The 15,134-nt window shown below is 58.6% G+C and overlaps 2 protein-coding genes across 2 annotated transcripts; both read left to right on the top strand.

Moving 5' to 3' along the window:
• Nucleotides 1-899: 899 nt before the first annotated feature.
• PHPT1 (phosphohistidine phosphatase 1) lies at nucleotides 900-2,980 on the top strand. The gene is made up of 3 exons (XM_015831662.1): nucleotides 900-1,050; nucleotides 1,252-1,376; nucleotides 1,978-2,980. The coding sequence occupies exons 1-3, from the start codon at nucleotides 900-902 to the stop codon at nucleotides 2,068-2,070; spliced, it is 369 nt and encodes a 122-aa protein (XP_015687148.1). The 3' UTR covers nucleotides 2,071-2,980.
• Nucleotides 2,981-3,774: 794 nt separating this feature from the next.
• LOC114923916 (apical endosomal glycoprotein-like) lies at nucleotides 3,775-14,742 on the top strand. The gene is made up of 26 exons (XM_029287244.1): nucleotides 3,775-3,826; nucleotides 5,063-5,230; nucleotides 5,496-5,621; nucleotides 5,815-5,960; nucleotides 6,042-6,126; nucleotides 6,515-6,637; nucleotides 6,888-7,037; nucleotides 7,613-7,713; nucleotides 8,056-8,276; nucleotides 8,474-8,487; nucleotides 8,775-8,924; nucleotides 9,192-9,281; nucleotides 9,409-9,534; nucleotides 9,623-9,753; nucleotides 9,910-10,015; nucleotides 10,198-10,326; nucleotides 10,619-10,762; nucleotides 11,276-11,409; nucleotides 11,888-12,098; nucleotides 12,367-12,504; nucleotides 12,721-12,857; nucleotides 12,984-13,077; nucleotides 13,276-13,413; nucleotides 13,839-13,973; nucleotides 14,152-14,279; nucleotides 14,566-14,742. Exons 1-26 carry the CDS (start codon nucleotides 3,775-3,777, stop codon nucleotides 14,740-14,742), a joined length of 3,354 nt encoding a protein of 1,117 aa, XP_029143077.1.
• The last annotated feature ends 392 nt before the right edge of the window (nucleotides 14,743-15,134 follow it).

Genomic DNA, 15,134 nt, shown 5'->3' with positions numbered 1-15,134 from the left:
AAAGGTTTTCTCTTGCCTGGCATTTGCTGACATTACCATTGTTCCAGGTCTGCTGGTTTCCCACACTGTAGTTTGGATAATAAACAAATAAACATATGAATAAATATATAAATATACACCCAGACACGCTCATATAAATATATAGATACATAGATATATATAACTGAGACAAACTATTCCGTTTGAATAAACATAAAACTATAACTTGAATGTGCTGTGTTTGCATTTTTGGAGGGAGGGAGGCTGGGACATCCCCCCCCCCATTGCTTGGACTCTGCCAGCGTCTCAGTGCTCGGAGAACGCCCCACGCCAAAACAGCCTCGGGGTGGGCGGGAGAGCTCGCTTGTCTGTGGCGGCTCCAATGAGTTCTGCGGGGTTGGACTAGATGACCTTCGGATCCCTCCTGACTCAATTATACACTGTTTCCTCCATTTGGGGAGGGCGTCCTCGTGGGAGGAACTACAACTCCCATCGACTCGGACAACAGCGCCACCCTCGTCCAGCCACGGTACTGTACACTGGGGGGGGCAGCTCTCCCCCCTATAAATTGCTGAGCCGGAGCGCCACCTCCTGGGAAAGGCAGCAAAAGGGAGGCTGTTGTGAAGGCAATTTGTTCTGCCCATGGTAGCTGAGAAATCTGCATATGCTCAGAGGAACAGTCGCTTCGCTTCCCTTTAGCAGACCTTGCCGCCCGGTCGCGGGCGATACCAAAGAGGAGCGGATCGCGCATGCTCAGTGGTTCGGCTTTCTCCCGCCCTTTCCCTTCTGCGGTACTTCGATTGGCCGCTACATCCGCCTCGTCGTGGTGTCTCATTGGGCGGACAGTCGCGGCCGCTGCGCCTCGAGGGGGGGGGTGCGACGGCAAATGCGCGCGCAGAAGCTCCCAAGCGGGCGCGGAGATGGCGGACGGAGGCCTGGCCGGCGTCCCTGACACGCTCATCGACTCGGACGGCGTCTTCAAGTACGTTTTGATACACGTGAAGCCCGCGGGAGCGGGGCCGGGCAAGGACATCGTCCGCGGACACGCCTGGGCCGAATACCACGGTAGGTGCGCCCGGCGGGCGGGGCCTCCTCTGGCTGCCGGCGGCCCGGTCGCTGCCATTGGGAGAGGATCCGGGGAGGGCGGGCTCTGGGGCGGGGCTCCGTTCCCCGGCAACCGCCCGCCGCCACGCCCCGCGGTGCCCGCGGGCGCCCCCACGGGCGCGGGGGGGGCCTCCGGGCTGGCCGACCTCTCCCCCTTGCCCTCCGCAGCCGACCTCTTCGAGCGAGCGAGCGAGGAGCTGGCGCAGCGGGGCTTCCGGTGCCGGTGCCTGGGGGGCGGCCGGATCTCCCACCGGAGCGGGGCCAAGAAGATCCACGTCTACGGCTACTCCGTGGTAAGGACCCCGCGGACCGTCTCGCTGCCCGCCAGCGCAGCCCAGAGCTGGGGGCCCCCCCGAGGCCATCCAGTCTCTCCCTGTCTCCCAGCAGAGAAGTTGGTGATCTCTGACCAGATCAGCTGAGCTTCCGCCTGGTCTCCCTTCGGGGAGTTTTGGGCCCTGCCGAGTCTTCTCCGAGCAGGATTTGCTTTCTGGGTCCTTTGAGCTCCGTCACTTCCCCAGCATTCCCCTCGAGGACCATCTCCATCCCGTTTCTGCCTTTGCCCCTCGCCACGGATTTAAGGCAAATAGGAAGAAGATCCTAAAGCCAACTGATACGGGATTACTTTTCTTGGAGGAAGCATCCCTTCCGAGGGACAGCCTGGGTAGGGAAGGCCTGGCGGCCCTGTAAGATTCCCCTGCCTGGGGGAAATCCCTTCCTCTGGAGGATGCTGTAAAAAGGATTCAGACACGTGTCCTGGTACAGCAGAGCTGGGATTTCAACTCTGCTGCACCTTCGCTGGTTTAATTTGCCAAAGATACTAGCCTGCCTTGCCTCTGGTATCTTACAAGGCATCGTCACGTGTGCAAGTAGTAATGGTGGCCATGCTTTTTGCAGGGTTTTGGCCGAGCAAAACATGTCATTGCCACAGAGAAGCTGAAAGCCAGGTACCCCGATTATGAAGTCACCTGGGCTGATGAAGGATACTGACCTCTGCCTTTAAGAGTTCACCTTTGCGACCGAACGGCAGCAAGCGGGACTGATGCGGGAAGCCACGTGTTGAAAACCTGTCGTCCTCTGGATCTGTGGTGGACTGCCCTGTGATCAAACCTATTGTGCCTGTACATTAGTAGAAGGAAATAAATGATTGCGCTCGCTGCTTATGGTGTCATGTTCCCTCGCACATCGTCCTGGATCCATTCGCTTCCTGCAGTGTCTTTTGACTAAGAGAAACAGCGGTGAAGGGAGGAAGATAGTTTTATGTCTGGGAAAAACGCAGAGGAAGCAGCTGAGCCCAGCCAAAGCAGCTGAAATAAGCATGGACACTGGCACTATTTAGAATGCAAACTCACAAAGATTGTCTTCATCTGCCTGCCGCAATGCTTCTGCTTCATGTGTACCCAAAGCAGCAATGTTCCCAAGGCCGTTTGCAGTTTAAGTTGCTTTGTTTTCTTGATAACTAGCCAGTAGGTTTTTTTTTCTTCCTGGAAATCAAAGCAGTTGTAACATTTTCTAATCTGGAAAGTTGTAAGAAATTGCAAGAAAGGGAAATAACATGGCTCTGGTGAGGGCCTGATCCAAACTGCATGCTGAGGAGGGTTTTTTCTCTGTATGCTCCTGTCCAGCATGGAAACTTTGGTGGATGCTTTGGCTCGTCCTGCTAATGACCTGCAGACGAGATTTCTGGACAGCTTGCGAGTCTGCAAGATCTTTCCTGGAGATTATGACTTGATTGCACGAAGTCCAAGGGCACCTTCGCGGAAATGAGGTTGAATTTCTTGCATGTAAGAGCAACAAGCTCTTGTGAAACCTCACTTTCTTGGAAACAAGGTTTTGTAATCTGTCGCAGTCTGGCTCTTGGGGTGTATTTAAATAAAAGAGTACATGACTTGTGACTGAACTGGAGACAGATACTCACATTCCTACTTGAGTCCCTCGTTCTTTCCCATCCAAACAGCTGCCTTGCTCTTTAATAGCAGCGCTCTCTACGGCAAACAATAAAAAATAAGCCGCTACCCAGGCAGCCTTGCAGAGATGTTAGAAGTCCCAAGGGATAGCAAGAGTCTGGAGGAAGAGCACTGTGGGCTGAGGAAGAGTCTGCCAGCAGCCCCTTCTCGGGGAGGACTCGCAAGAGGACTCAAAAACATGCCCTCCAGTGTTGCCCAGAGGTCTTGTTCCAGCCAGGGATTCACCAGAGAGGCTGGCCTGAAGAGTCTTCTCCTATTCCTGGGGCAGGCAGCAACCAAGGCTGTCATCCCCAAGCCAGACCTGAAGTTAGACCAGAAAGGGTCCAGTGTTTGATGCCGCCTCCTCTGCCTTATTAAAAGAAAAGGCTGGTGCTCTTGACCCTAGCAAGGAAAGGAAGCTGGGACTTGGTGGCGCAGGGGCACAAGGGTGTCGATGTGCTTGCTAGATTGGCACGCAGCTGCCATTCTCTGCTTTTATTGCCCCACGAATGTGTCCAGGCCGTTGGGACCCTCTTTGCACTGAAGGTGGGTGGGAGTATTCTGCCCACGTCCCCCTCCCTATGGCCAGTCCCCACCCTGTGCCTGGGCAGTGCTTCCCTCCTGCTCGGCCCCTGCCGCGTGTCTGGAAGGCAAGGTGATCGGGGAGGTTGAAGTCCAGGCACATTGTTGCTGGAGCAGCCTTTCCTTCTTCTCAACTGAGCAGGCTTGATCTAGCTGCTGGCCCAGGATGCCGGGATCCTGGGGGCTGCTGTCCTCCCTGCTCCTGCTGATGCTGATGGGTGAGTTTTCAGAGGAGGAAGCCACCCCGTCGCTAGGGCTGCATGGAAAGATCCTGAATCAGAGGGGAGGGGCAACTGAGCTTTGATTTGGGGGAACCGAAGGAAGGAAGGAGCCAGCCAGCCTGAACACCTCATCCTCCTGGGGCCATTTTATGTCTGCTGAAAAGTTTGAAGCCTTTCATGTGTTTTGAAATGTGCCCTTTGGGGCTGTGCTTGAGTTTGTTTAAGACGCAAGAAAAGTGGCTACTTGCAGAGAGTGAACATTCTCTTGGCTTGTCCGAGGGCTGGCGTTTTCCTCTAAACTCCGTTGTCCGTTGACACCTTTGTATGTTTCTGGAGAGAGGCAGAAGCTTGTCTCCGATCCTGAGAACTGATTTACACTGAATATTCAGATCTCTGCTTTCTGCATTCAAGTCCGAGCAGTGTCTTGAAGTCTTGAATGTGAATTCCCTAAATGGGATCGTTAGCACCCCTCATTTGCTCTTCTGCATCAGCGAGTGCAAGATTTTGTCTTGACCAACCTGGTTCATGCCAATCTCTGCTGAATGGGCTTTGTGGGTCTTTGCTGTGTGGGAGGAGGAGGAGGAGGAGGAGGAGGAGGAGAGAATGGCTAGAGAAGGAGCAGGTGGAGCAGTAGATCGTCTCCGTGATCCACCCATTTGGGGTTTCTTCCTTTGTCTCGTAGTTGGGCCTCCGTTTTATGTCCAGGCTGTGTTTGTCAACCGATGTGGGAGTCCACGTGTCTGTGATTTTGTGTGTGATTGCTGGGATTGTTCAGATGAAAACCAATGTGGTGAGTTGATTTCCTTTCTGTTCCTTCGGGATGAGTTTAAGACAAAATTGCAGCAAAAAAGATGAGTGGGAGGTAACCGTTTTCCACCGAAAGCAGGAGGGTTCCTCCCAATTCTTTTCTGCCCGTCCCAGCACACACCTGGCTGTGCTGAAGAGATTGCGGTCTTGGAATGGGTTCCGACGGATTCCAAAAGGCTTGTGGACAGGATCAGTTCCAGACAATTCCTGGCCATGAAATCCTCTCCTTGAAAGGGCTGATTGTTGGAGCCCCTGCTCAAAGCCCAAGAAAGGAGACACCCCCCCCAAGGCCCTTCCCTCCCCGCAGCAGCCCCTTTGGGGTCCCAGGGTCCACTGGCCCTTCCTGGCTAGCCTTCCCTCTGGGGCCAGGGGCGGGAGGCGCTCCGTTGAGAGCGGGTGCACTGCTGGCTCTTCCCCTCCATCCAGGCTATCAGAAGGCATCGGCTCTGGGGGCTCCCTTCACCTGCAGCTTCGAAGGCACCATGTGTGGCTGGGAGGACATCAGTAACACAGCCTACCGGTGGGACCCAGCCCAGGCCAGCATCTCCACGGGGCTGCAGCTTCCTTTCGACCACACGCTGGGCACGGATTTGGGTAAGCGGTTCTGCTTGCGGGGGGCAGGCACAGGGGCTGGAAACCTTTGTGAGGCTCTTCCTAAGTGTGTGTTGGAGAGGGGGGGGAGTCCTTGCCTGGGAAGCCTGGAGTTGAAGCACTCCCAGGGAGGTGCCCTGTGCTGGGGGCATCCACGTCCCATTTCTCCTCTTGGCTTATGGGGGCTCGTCTCGCCCCAAGATGAGCCCTAGGGGTGGGCACCTCTCTTCCTGCTTCCTCTGAACGCCTCCGTTGCCCTCCGGTGCAGGCTGGTACATGGCGGCGACAAAGCAGAGAGGAAAGCCCTCGGGCACGGCTCGGCTGAGGTCCCCCCTGTTGCAAGGAGCAGCTGCTGCCTGCGAGATCCGAGCGTGGTATCACCTGTGGGGATCAGGTAGGCTGGCAGAGGGCAACCAGCAGTGGGGTGGGCCAGTGCTTTGCATGATTCTCCCCCCACACACACACATAGCCCCCCCCACCCCCGCCACATACGCTCCTACACAGTTCACAGAGGAAACAGGTTGAGGTGAAGCCTTCTCCTCCGCTGGTTGAAAGAGCTCTGCCGTCCCATGGTCTTTTGAACACAGGTCTTAACGAGACTCCGCAGCCTCTCCTGACCTTGGAGCTGAGACAGGGAAATCGCACCGTCCGCCTGTGGCAAAGCCCTCCCGGGGGCACCTACTCCTGGCAGGAGCTGGTGGCCTACACCGGTCACATCCCGGGCACCTTCCAGGTATTTGGCGCCTGAGCCCAGCCCTGCCTCCAGCCGGTGGGAGCGCCTCACTCTCACCTGGAGTCTTTCCCTCCCTTGCAGGTCACCTTCTCCGCTGTCCAGGGCTCCTCCTCCACAGCACAGCTGGCCCTGGACGATGTGGAATTCCGGAACTGCGGCTTCCCACGTAAAGGGGGGGGGGGAGGCTGTTCCTTTATTTCTTCCTGAACTTCTCTGCAGTCTCCGTTCCCTATAAAAACAGGCCCTGTGGGATGCTGTCTCTGTGACCTGCAGGCTACTCTTGCTTGCCTACGGGCCATGGAGGCTGGGGATGATGGTACGTGTTGCAGCACATCTAGTGGTGGGAAAGGCAGGCAGACAATGGATCGCCACAGCCATTCCCCAAGAGAGATTTTGCCTGTGAATGAAGCAGAGTGAATGCAGCGTAAAGGAAAAAAGACTTGCTGGCAGCCCCCACAGTTGGCTCAGCTGCTTCCCTGAAATTGACAGGGTGACACACACAACGGTGCACTTGACTAGAAAACGGCCTCCACCTGACCTTTTGCCCCCCCCAGGACCCCAGACCTGTGGCCCAGAGGCCTTCCACTGCCAGCAGGGCGGCTGCATTGCGAAAGACCGGGTGTGTGACGGCACCGCCGATTGCAGGGCTGGTGAGGATGAAGCCACCGCTGACTGTGGTGAGCACCATGGGGGCAGCTGGGGCAGGGGGCTGGCTCTCCGCCGTTTGGCCTGGGAGGCCCAGAGATGCCGGGATGGAGCTTCCTCCGGAAGCCGGATCTGCAGCTCCCCTTGCAATTCTCGCCTGAGGATCCAGAATGTGATCTGGTGGTTCTGCTGCAATTGAGGGCCGAGGCTTGTGGCTTCTCTTGAGGGGCCTTGAAGGAAACCCGCATGCCTCTTCCCTGTCGCCCACTCTTGCCCCCGCAGCCTCCTTCGCAGCGTGCTCCTTTGAGGGGGACTGGTGCCAGTGGACAGTGGTCCCCAACGCCACTCTTCCCTGGCTAAGGAACGCCAGCCTCCACCTGGCCTCGCCTTCGGTGTGGCCTTCGCGGGATCACAGCACCAACAGCCGGGAAGGTGAGTTTAGGCAGGCAGCGAGGAAGCCGGAACGGCTTTGTGTTTGTCTGAGGATGCAGCCTCTGTTCGGAATGGCTCCATCTGCAATGGGCGCCTCTGGACCTTTTAGGGTCTCTGCTATCCTTAAAGCCCAAGGCTTTGAGTTTATTCCAGGAGAAAGCCCCCCACCCCACCCCACCCCACCCCGGCTGCTTTCTGCTTTGAGGCAATCACGACAGGTGCAGCTCCCCAGCCCCAAGTGCCTCCTGCCACTCTGCTGCCCCTGCTCTGGGCTGCCCTGAGAGAAGCTGTCCCCCAGCAGCTGCCCTGGCTCGGGGGGTCTGCGGGAGGGGGTCCCGAAGGGGAAGGGCAGGGGGAGGCATGCTGGGGCTGGTCAGCTGCTCCGGCCTCTCTTGCTGGCTTCTGTGCTCGGAGCCCTTTTGGCCCCTGACTCCGTGTCCCAGTCAAGGTGGAGTATTCTGCTCTGGATTCACCCGCCCTCCTGGAGATAAAGGGATCTGCCGGGGTCACCAAAATTAACGTTTACAAGGCTTTGAGACCCAGGCAGCATCTCTGTGTTGCTTGATCCACTGCAGGCTTCTTCGCCTATGTCGAGACTCAGAAGCCGGACCTGCACGAGGGAAGAGCATGGCTGAGCAGCCCAATGCTGGCCCCGGACGCCCCCCAGCCCTGCTACGTGAGTCGCCCGAGCATCCCTCAGGCCACAGCTGGACAGGTTGCTCTTCTCTTACCGGGGGGTGGTGTTCTTGGAGGTTTTCCTTCCGCTTGCGGTCAGAGCACGTCCCCCTTTGAGGCTGGCCTCTCTTTCTTGAATCCCCCTCTGGCTCTGGGGGGGGGGGAACGGGGTAAGAAGGAAACCTCTCTGTGGCTTCCCAGAGAGCGGAAGCCTTGGTCGCCCCAAGCCCCCGTCCCCCTTGGGGTTGCTTGAATCCAGTGGCCGGAGAGGAAATGGAGGCTGGGGTCTCCCTCCCTCCCTCCCTCCCTCCCATCAAGTGGCTTTGGCTGGTTTTCCTTCTAGCTGGTTCTCTACCTCCACCTGCATGGCTCAAGCAGCAACAGCCTTAATGTCTACAGCCAGACGGCAGACGCTTTGCGGCTTGTCTGGAGCCGCACAGGAGACTTGGGCAACTACTGGTTCCGGGAGAAAGTGGATTTCACGGAGGCAAAGAAGTTCAAGGTAGACGAAGCCCAGAGGCCACGGGGCCAGGGGCCTGAACCTCTCAGGCGGACCAGGCTGAGGTGGGCAGTGGGAGGCCGCCGGCAGCCCCTGGCAAGGAGTCTCGGCAGCTGCTCCAGCTCTGTCCGGCGGAGGCCTGCATTGCCCTGCATTGATCAGCTGGGACATTTTTCTCCCAGATCATCATCGAGGGCAGGATTGGAAGCGGGCACGAAGGGAGCATCGCTCTGGATGACCTTCGTCTTTCTCCTCACTGCAGGGCGGTGCAGGACGGTGAGTAGGAGAAGTAGGGTGGCCGGCTGACCCAGGCTCTTCCAGCCGGCCTTTGCCACGGTTGAAGCCCTCTTTCCCCCTCTTCTGCCTCTTGGTCAGCTGGTCCCCTCCTGCTCTTGGCGGAAGGCCCAGGAGCAACAAGGCCGTCTCAGACCGAGGGAGGGAGGGAGGGAGGGGCTGTCGAAACACCTGCGTTACCTGAGCCTCCTGCAGGCCCCCTCGGAGGCCCCTCGGCCGGCTGCGCCCCTGTCTCTTGCTGTGAGGCCTTGGTGTTCGGTCCCTTTCAGCCCAGCTCCCGCCTCCCCCCGTGCTGCAGCCCTCCAGCCCTTGCCCCGGGGGGCAGTTTGCGTGTGACCAGGGCAAGCGATGCCTCGACTTCCAGCTGCTCTGTAACTTCAAGGCCGAATGTGAGGACGCCTCTGACGAGCAGCAGTGTGGTAAGGGGCCAGGGGAGCCAGGGAATATATATATATATATATATATATATATATATATATATATATATATATATATATATAAAAGCACCGGCTTGTTGTGCAGGGATTCTTTAAAAGGGCCAGCACAGAATGGGGCACAGCAGGCAACATGCGGATCCCTGGGCCTCTTCCCCGTCTCCCCAGCCCCAAGCAAGCTCCTCAATAGAAACGCTGCTGCTTTGAACTGTGTGGCCTGTCAGTTGGGACCTTTGGGACCTTCCCTTCTAGGAATGACCGATTTTGCCAAGGACCCCGGGGGCTGGATGGACATCAGCGTGGGCCGCCTGCGATGGACCGCCAGCCAGCTCAGTCCTGTGGGTAAGAAGGTTGCAGGAACGTGTCCCTGCCAGGTTAGAAGTGGAACTGGGGCAATACCGTGGAGGAGGAGGGTGTTGTAGCTGTCTTTGCTCGGCCCAGGGCCCACCCTTGTTCTGTTCCCCCTCAGGGCCTGTTTTCGGTCTGCAGGAGGGGCCGGGGCAGATGTTCTCCATGGCGCGGGCTGCCACTCCCGTGTTGGGCCCTTCAGGTGCAGGCTGTGTGCTGCAGATGGATTTCACCACTGGCCCAGAAGGTATCGGGGCTTCCTTTGTCCCCTTGGCACAGCCAAATGCCGCCTGGCACTGAGGCCGCTGCCTGCTTCTCTCCTCCCCATCCCGCAGGCTTCCTCGCCCTTGCCATTGCCGATGAGAGCCTGGGCACCCACTGGTGGGCTTGGTTTGCCCGGAGCAACGGGACCGCTTCCTGGGCAGAGGCCACGGTCCCTCTGGGCGCAAGGAGAAGGCCCTTCCAGGTAGGGGGCTGTCTCCAGTTCCTTCAGGATGGGACCTGGGATGAAGGATGAGGGGAGGCCGCCACTTGGGATGCCTGGGGCTGCAGCTGCCCTGAGAGGAAGGAAGAAGCAGGGAGCTGCAGGTGAACACCTTGCCCCTGTTTCTCTTTTCCTGAGCTTGAGCTGCTGGCCATGAAGGGTCTCGATGGCCCCCGGGGACCCCTGCCACTTGCCGTCAGCAATATCTCCTTTGTGAACTGCAGCACCGGAGCCCCAGCCTCAGGTATCAGCCCCTGCCTGCCCTGCGGGGCCTCGTCCACTGGGTTCATAGAGGGGAAACTGTGCACTGCAGGCACTGAGGAAAATGATGGCCGTGGGGGGGGCACAGTCATCCCCTCCTGTTGACTGCGGCTGACCTGGGAAACCTCCCCAGCAACACCCTTGCTGCTGCTTCCTCTCCCCCAGCCCCCCAGGCAGGGCTGTCCTGCAATTTTGAGACCGACTGGTGTGGCTGGTATCTGGAGCAGAACGACGGCTTTGAATGGAGGCTGAGCAGAAGCCGAGGAGGGGCCGTGGACCACACCACAGGCACAGGTAGTGCTGCAGAGGGGCTGGGCTGGGGTCTCTGGGGAGCTGACTTTGAAGCCCGCGTGGGGCTTGGAGGTCCAGCCGTGCCAAAGACGGCCTCTTCCCTGCCAGCAAAAGCGAGCGTGGAACAGGTGTGGAGGTTTGGCTTTCTCTGGCTCAAAATGATGTTCTTGCTCCCAAAATCAGAAGAAAGACATGTGAGCCAAATAGTCCCCCGTCTGGTTCAAAATTCTCCAAGTTTCCATGGAGCCCTTTGCTGTCTGGCAGCCTCTGGCAGTCCCCCTCTCCTCCCCAACAGGCTCTTTCCTGTTTGTGGATCCTGGTGGACCCTGGAATCCAGGCTGGCGTGCCCGGCTCGTTTCTGCTCCCCAGGCGACTGCTGCCACCGCTGTCGAGACCTCCTGTCTTTCCTTCTGGTATCGCATGGATGGTCCCCAGATTGGTAAGCCTTCAAACTCCCCTGCAGGAGCACACACACACACCCCCCGCCTGCTGCTTCCTCCGAAGAGGAGCCCGGCTAGCAGGGGCAGGTGGGGGGTTCCGATGGCGGTCAGGTTGTTCTAGTCCCGCACTAGAGAAGAAGCCTACTTGGGGGGGGGCAGTAGTGGCCCCTCCCCTCTTAGCAGCCTTCGCTCCATCTTGTGCAGAAGGCTCAGAGGCGAGGCAGGGCTGCCCAAAGGAGCAGCCCTCGCTCTTGATCCAGCCGCCTTTCTGAGCTGTGTGGCCGTTTTCTGGGAAGTGCTCCCATGCACAGGCCGTCTTTCATCTGCTGAGGTGAGGGGTCTTCTCTGATCAGAGGCTCCGTGCCCTTCCAGCGTGCTTTCCGTGAAGGAAGGCGGCATCCTGAGGGATTTCTTCAGTGTGAAAGAACAACTGTGTTGCGTGAGGCTTCCGGGTTGGCATCCTTCAGAATGTTTACACGTACAACACAGACACGGAAACTTTGGTTTTCTAGGGACCCTGGCCCTGAAAGTGAAGGAGGCCGGAGAATCGGGGGAGCAGGTGCTTTGGACCAGGACAGGGAGCCACGGGGCGGTTTGGCATCGAGCCGCCGCCTCCATTTCCCCCAAGCCTGGTCAGAAGTATCAGGTAAAAAGAGGGGGGCTCTCCTTTGCACAACGCAGACCCAGACCAGGGTGCTGATATCGGGAACACCTGGAAAGAAAGCTGCTCTCGGGAAGAGCTAGGCTGAGGTGGCCTCCTCCTGGTCAGCCAGGCAGCCCCCCCCCCCACACCGGCATGGCCCTTGGCTTTAGGATGGTGGCCGGCAGGTTAGGACAGCCTGCCCTAGTCTGGCTCCAGCTTTGGATTGGATTGGCACCAGTGAGCTTCTGGGGCATCCTCTGTGCCCTCCCCACCCCCAGCAGCCTCGGAATAAATAATCCCCTTTTCTGTGTCGAGGAAGAAGGAAGCAGCGCAGAACAATCAGTCTGGATAAGTGGCTCCCCCCGGATTTGAATAGATTCCCAGATTCCAGTGGGCCTCAATTTTTCTTTATGCACGGAGGGGTAGAAACTTGGCCAATAGTTCTAGCTCTCTTAAGCAGCTTCTGCCACCTGTCCTGCAGGTGATCCTTGAGGCTCTTCGGGACGGCTTTCTGGGGAGCATAGCTCTGGATGACATCACGGTGACGTCTGGAGCCTGCCCGGCCCAGCACCCCTGCTCCTTCGAGGCAGACGAATGCGGCTTCTCGGTCCCCAAGCAGCAGGCATGGCAGCGGCAGAGTGGCGCAGGGGGCTGGGGCCCCCCTGTGGATCACACCATTGGCGAGCCGAGAGGTAGCAGGCAGCAGTGTGCCCCTTTTTGTCACTGGGGAGGATGGGACTTAAGAGGCCCCGCAGGACTGGGCCTGGGGCTCCCAGGGAGGCCCCAGAGAAGGCGCTGCGCTGCTTCTGGGCCCAGCACTCCTGCACAGGAGACGGGCTGGATGTGGGGCCAAATTACAGCCTGGCTCAGGAAGGCAGTTAGTACAATGCTTTACTCACAGCAGGTACCACCCTTGGAGAGTTTATTTCGGCCCTTTACCGTTTCCCCTCCCCCCCCCAGGGCACTACATGATCCTCTGCACTGGTGCAGACAAGCTCCCTTCGGGGCAGGTGACCGTCCTGCGCTCTCGCGCCTTCCCTCCTCTGCTCCGCACCCACTGCGTCTCCTTTTGGTACTACCTGAGCGGCAGTGATCCAGGTGAGCGGGGGGAGGGGGGCAGGCAATGGTGCCATTTGCACTCCCAGCGGTTTGGGGTGTGAGTGCTGCGTGAGCCTGATTCATGGTGCCTAAGATCTCGGCTCGGTCCCTGCCCCCACAGGTAATACTGGCATTGCCCTTCCCCAGAGGTACGGCAGAGGGCAGATGCAGCCTTCGGGCTCTGGACTCTTCTGCTCTGTTGGTTGCTCCCCATAGGATCCTTGACCGCTTACGTGGAGGAGGAAGAGGAGAAGGAAGAGGAAGCGGAGATGGGGATGTTCAGCCTGGATCAGACACAGGGGGCAGCCTGGCGGTACGGCAGCTTTGTGGCAAAGGTCCACGGGAGATGGCAGGTGGGCATGGTGGCCTTTTTGAACACAAGCTGAATCTCTGGCTTGCTGGCAGAAGCGAAGGCTGTGCCTGGAAACAGTCTGAGCTGGCCACGAGCCTCTTATGCCGTCCGTGTCTTCCGGGAACAGGTGGCCTTCGCGGTGGGAGGTGCTGGCGGAGGGCCGGCCTCTTACATTGCCCTCGATGACATCTTTGTGAGGGAAGGCGGCTGCTCTGAACCAGGTGAAGGCAGATGTAGACTTACATGCGCCTCTTTTCTCTCTTTTAGAAAGAAAAGGGAATATTATGGGCACAGTGGGGGGGGGGGAGAGACTCCACCCGAAGCGCACGAGGCTACAGCAGGGTCTCCTCTCTACTTGGAAAAGTTGTTGGGGGCAGCCAAGGTCATAGGTAACCATGGTGTGTGTCCTTTTGGCCCAGGGTCTTGTGACTTCGAGTCAGGCCCCTGTGGCTGGAGCAAGCCCCACGGAAACTGGTACAGCTGGGACTGGAAGGAAGCAGCCACCACGTTGCGCTCCCCATCTCCCAAGGAAGACCACACCCTCGGCACCAATGCAGGTTCGCACCCGGTCCCTGGGTCGCTCGAGAGGAGCCTGGGCTGCCAGGAGGCATCTGCTCTGGCCCCCTCCTCTGCCCTGAACGTTCCTGTGAGCAGGAGGACTTGGTGGCTCCAGTTTAATGGAACAGCTGCCGTTTGGCTTGCCTAAATTTTGGGCTCCGATAGTCCTTAATTCATGAGTTATTAAATGATCTCGGCACGAGGAAACCGAAGTCCTGAAGTTGGTCCATTTAGTGCCTTAAATTTTCCCACAAGCGCTCTAAGTAGCTCGCAGATCAGGCAAGCCCCCTCCACGTTCTGGAACGCTCTCCATCCTTGTCACCACAGCCTTGTGCACAGTGAAGGACACCCACCCTCTGGACCAACCCTGCAGAAGTAGCTCTGGCCCCTATTTCCTTCCTGCTGTTCAGCTTTTTCTTTGTAGGTCACTATGCGTACGTTGACCTGGCAGTGCTGAGCTTGGGAAAGAGCACAGCACGCCTGGCGAGTGAGCCCCTGGCACCCACCACGGGCTCCTGCCTGCGGTTCCACTACCACATGGACTTCCTTGGGCACAGCTGTAAGTCAGAGGAGGAGATTCCTCCCCCCCCCCACCCCGGGCACTGCTGCAGAAGTGGCATTGTTAAAGCTCCTTTGGCAGATCTCTGGTTAGAGGAGGGAAGCCACAAGCGGGGCTGGGTCGTTGGGGGAGGGAGGTGGAGGGCCAAGAGAGCTGACCCCCCCCCCTGCATTGGCAGCTCCTGCAGAGCTCAGGGTGAGGCTGACGGGGGCGCAGGGGGAAAGGGTGATCTGGACCGCCACAGGCCATCAGAGCTGGACTTGGATGAACCAAACGCTCCTGGTGACGAGCCTCGTGGAGTTCCAGGTATTCTGGATTCAGCCTCCCTCCCTGGGCCTGAAGGAAGAGGCAGCGGGCAATACCAGGTCTTGGGACCCGGCCTTTTGAGCCCCAGGCATCCGCCTCCCTTTGCCACAGCCCTCGCACCGCCTCTTCTGAATTAGGGGCTACCCTGCGCCCCTCAACCTGATCCTGCATGCATTCCTTTGATGGGTCTCTTTGGCCCTTTGTGAATCCCCCCCCCCCGCCTCTGTTCCCTGCGTCGGTCTCCCATCCTGCCCTTCTGAGCCTGAGCGCAGGTATCCCCCTTCAGATCGTCCTGGAGGCCAGCAGTGGAGCCTGGGTGAGCTCAGGGGTGATTGCGCTGGACGATCTCCACTACGCAGCTGGGCCGGACTGTGCCTCCCCCCAGGCAGGGCAAGCGGAAGGTAAGGCCGTCTGCAGCAGCCAAGTCACAGCCGAGGGCCGATCCCTGCAGGTGCCACCCTGAGCTCTCGCTTTTCCCTTTTGCCTTGGCAGAGAGCAGCAGCAGCAGCAGCCCTCTCCCAGTGTCGACCATCGGAGTGGTGGCTGGTGTGGTGAGCACCGTCCTGCTGCTGCTGCTGCTGCTTGCGGCCACCTGTTGCCTGTGGAAGAGGAGAGGGAGTCAGGAGAGGATGGAGGAGGAGGAGGAGCACGGCAACGGGCAGGGTTTTGACAACATCGCCTTTCGAGACGTAAGGGGCTGGGGGGTGGGCACATTGTGTGGCCCTCTGCTCTCCAGCCAGGCTGCCTTTAACGGGAATCGGCGGCTGGGTGGGAGCTTCCTTTTGATCCTCCGAGCAGACCCTCTCCTTCCAGCTGTCTCCTCCCTCGAGGCAGCCTGCGCGGCTTCTCCCCGTT

This window comes from Protobothrops mucrosquamatus, unplaced genomic scaffold (assembly GCF_001527695.2).
Source record: "Protobothrops mucrosquamatus isolate PMUCROS unplaced genomic scaffold, P.Mucros_1.0 scaffold_270, whole genome shotgun sequence".
Taxonomy (NCBI): domain Eukaryota; kingdom Metazoa; phylum Chordata; class Lepidosauria; order Squamata; family Viperidae; genus Protobothrops; species Protobothrops mucrosquamatus.
Note: the sequence above shows the minus strand (reverse complement) of the source record. Positions and strands in the feature narration are given on the sequence as shown.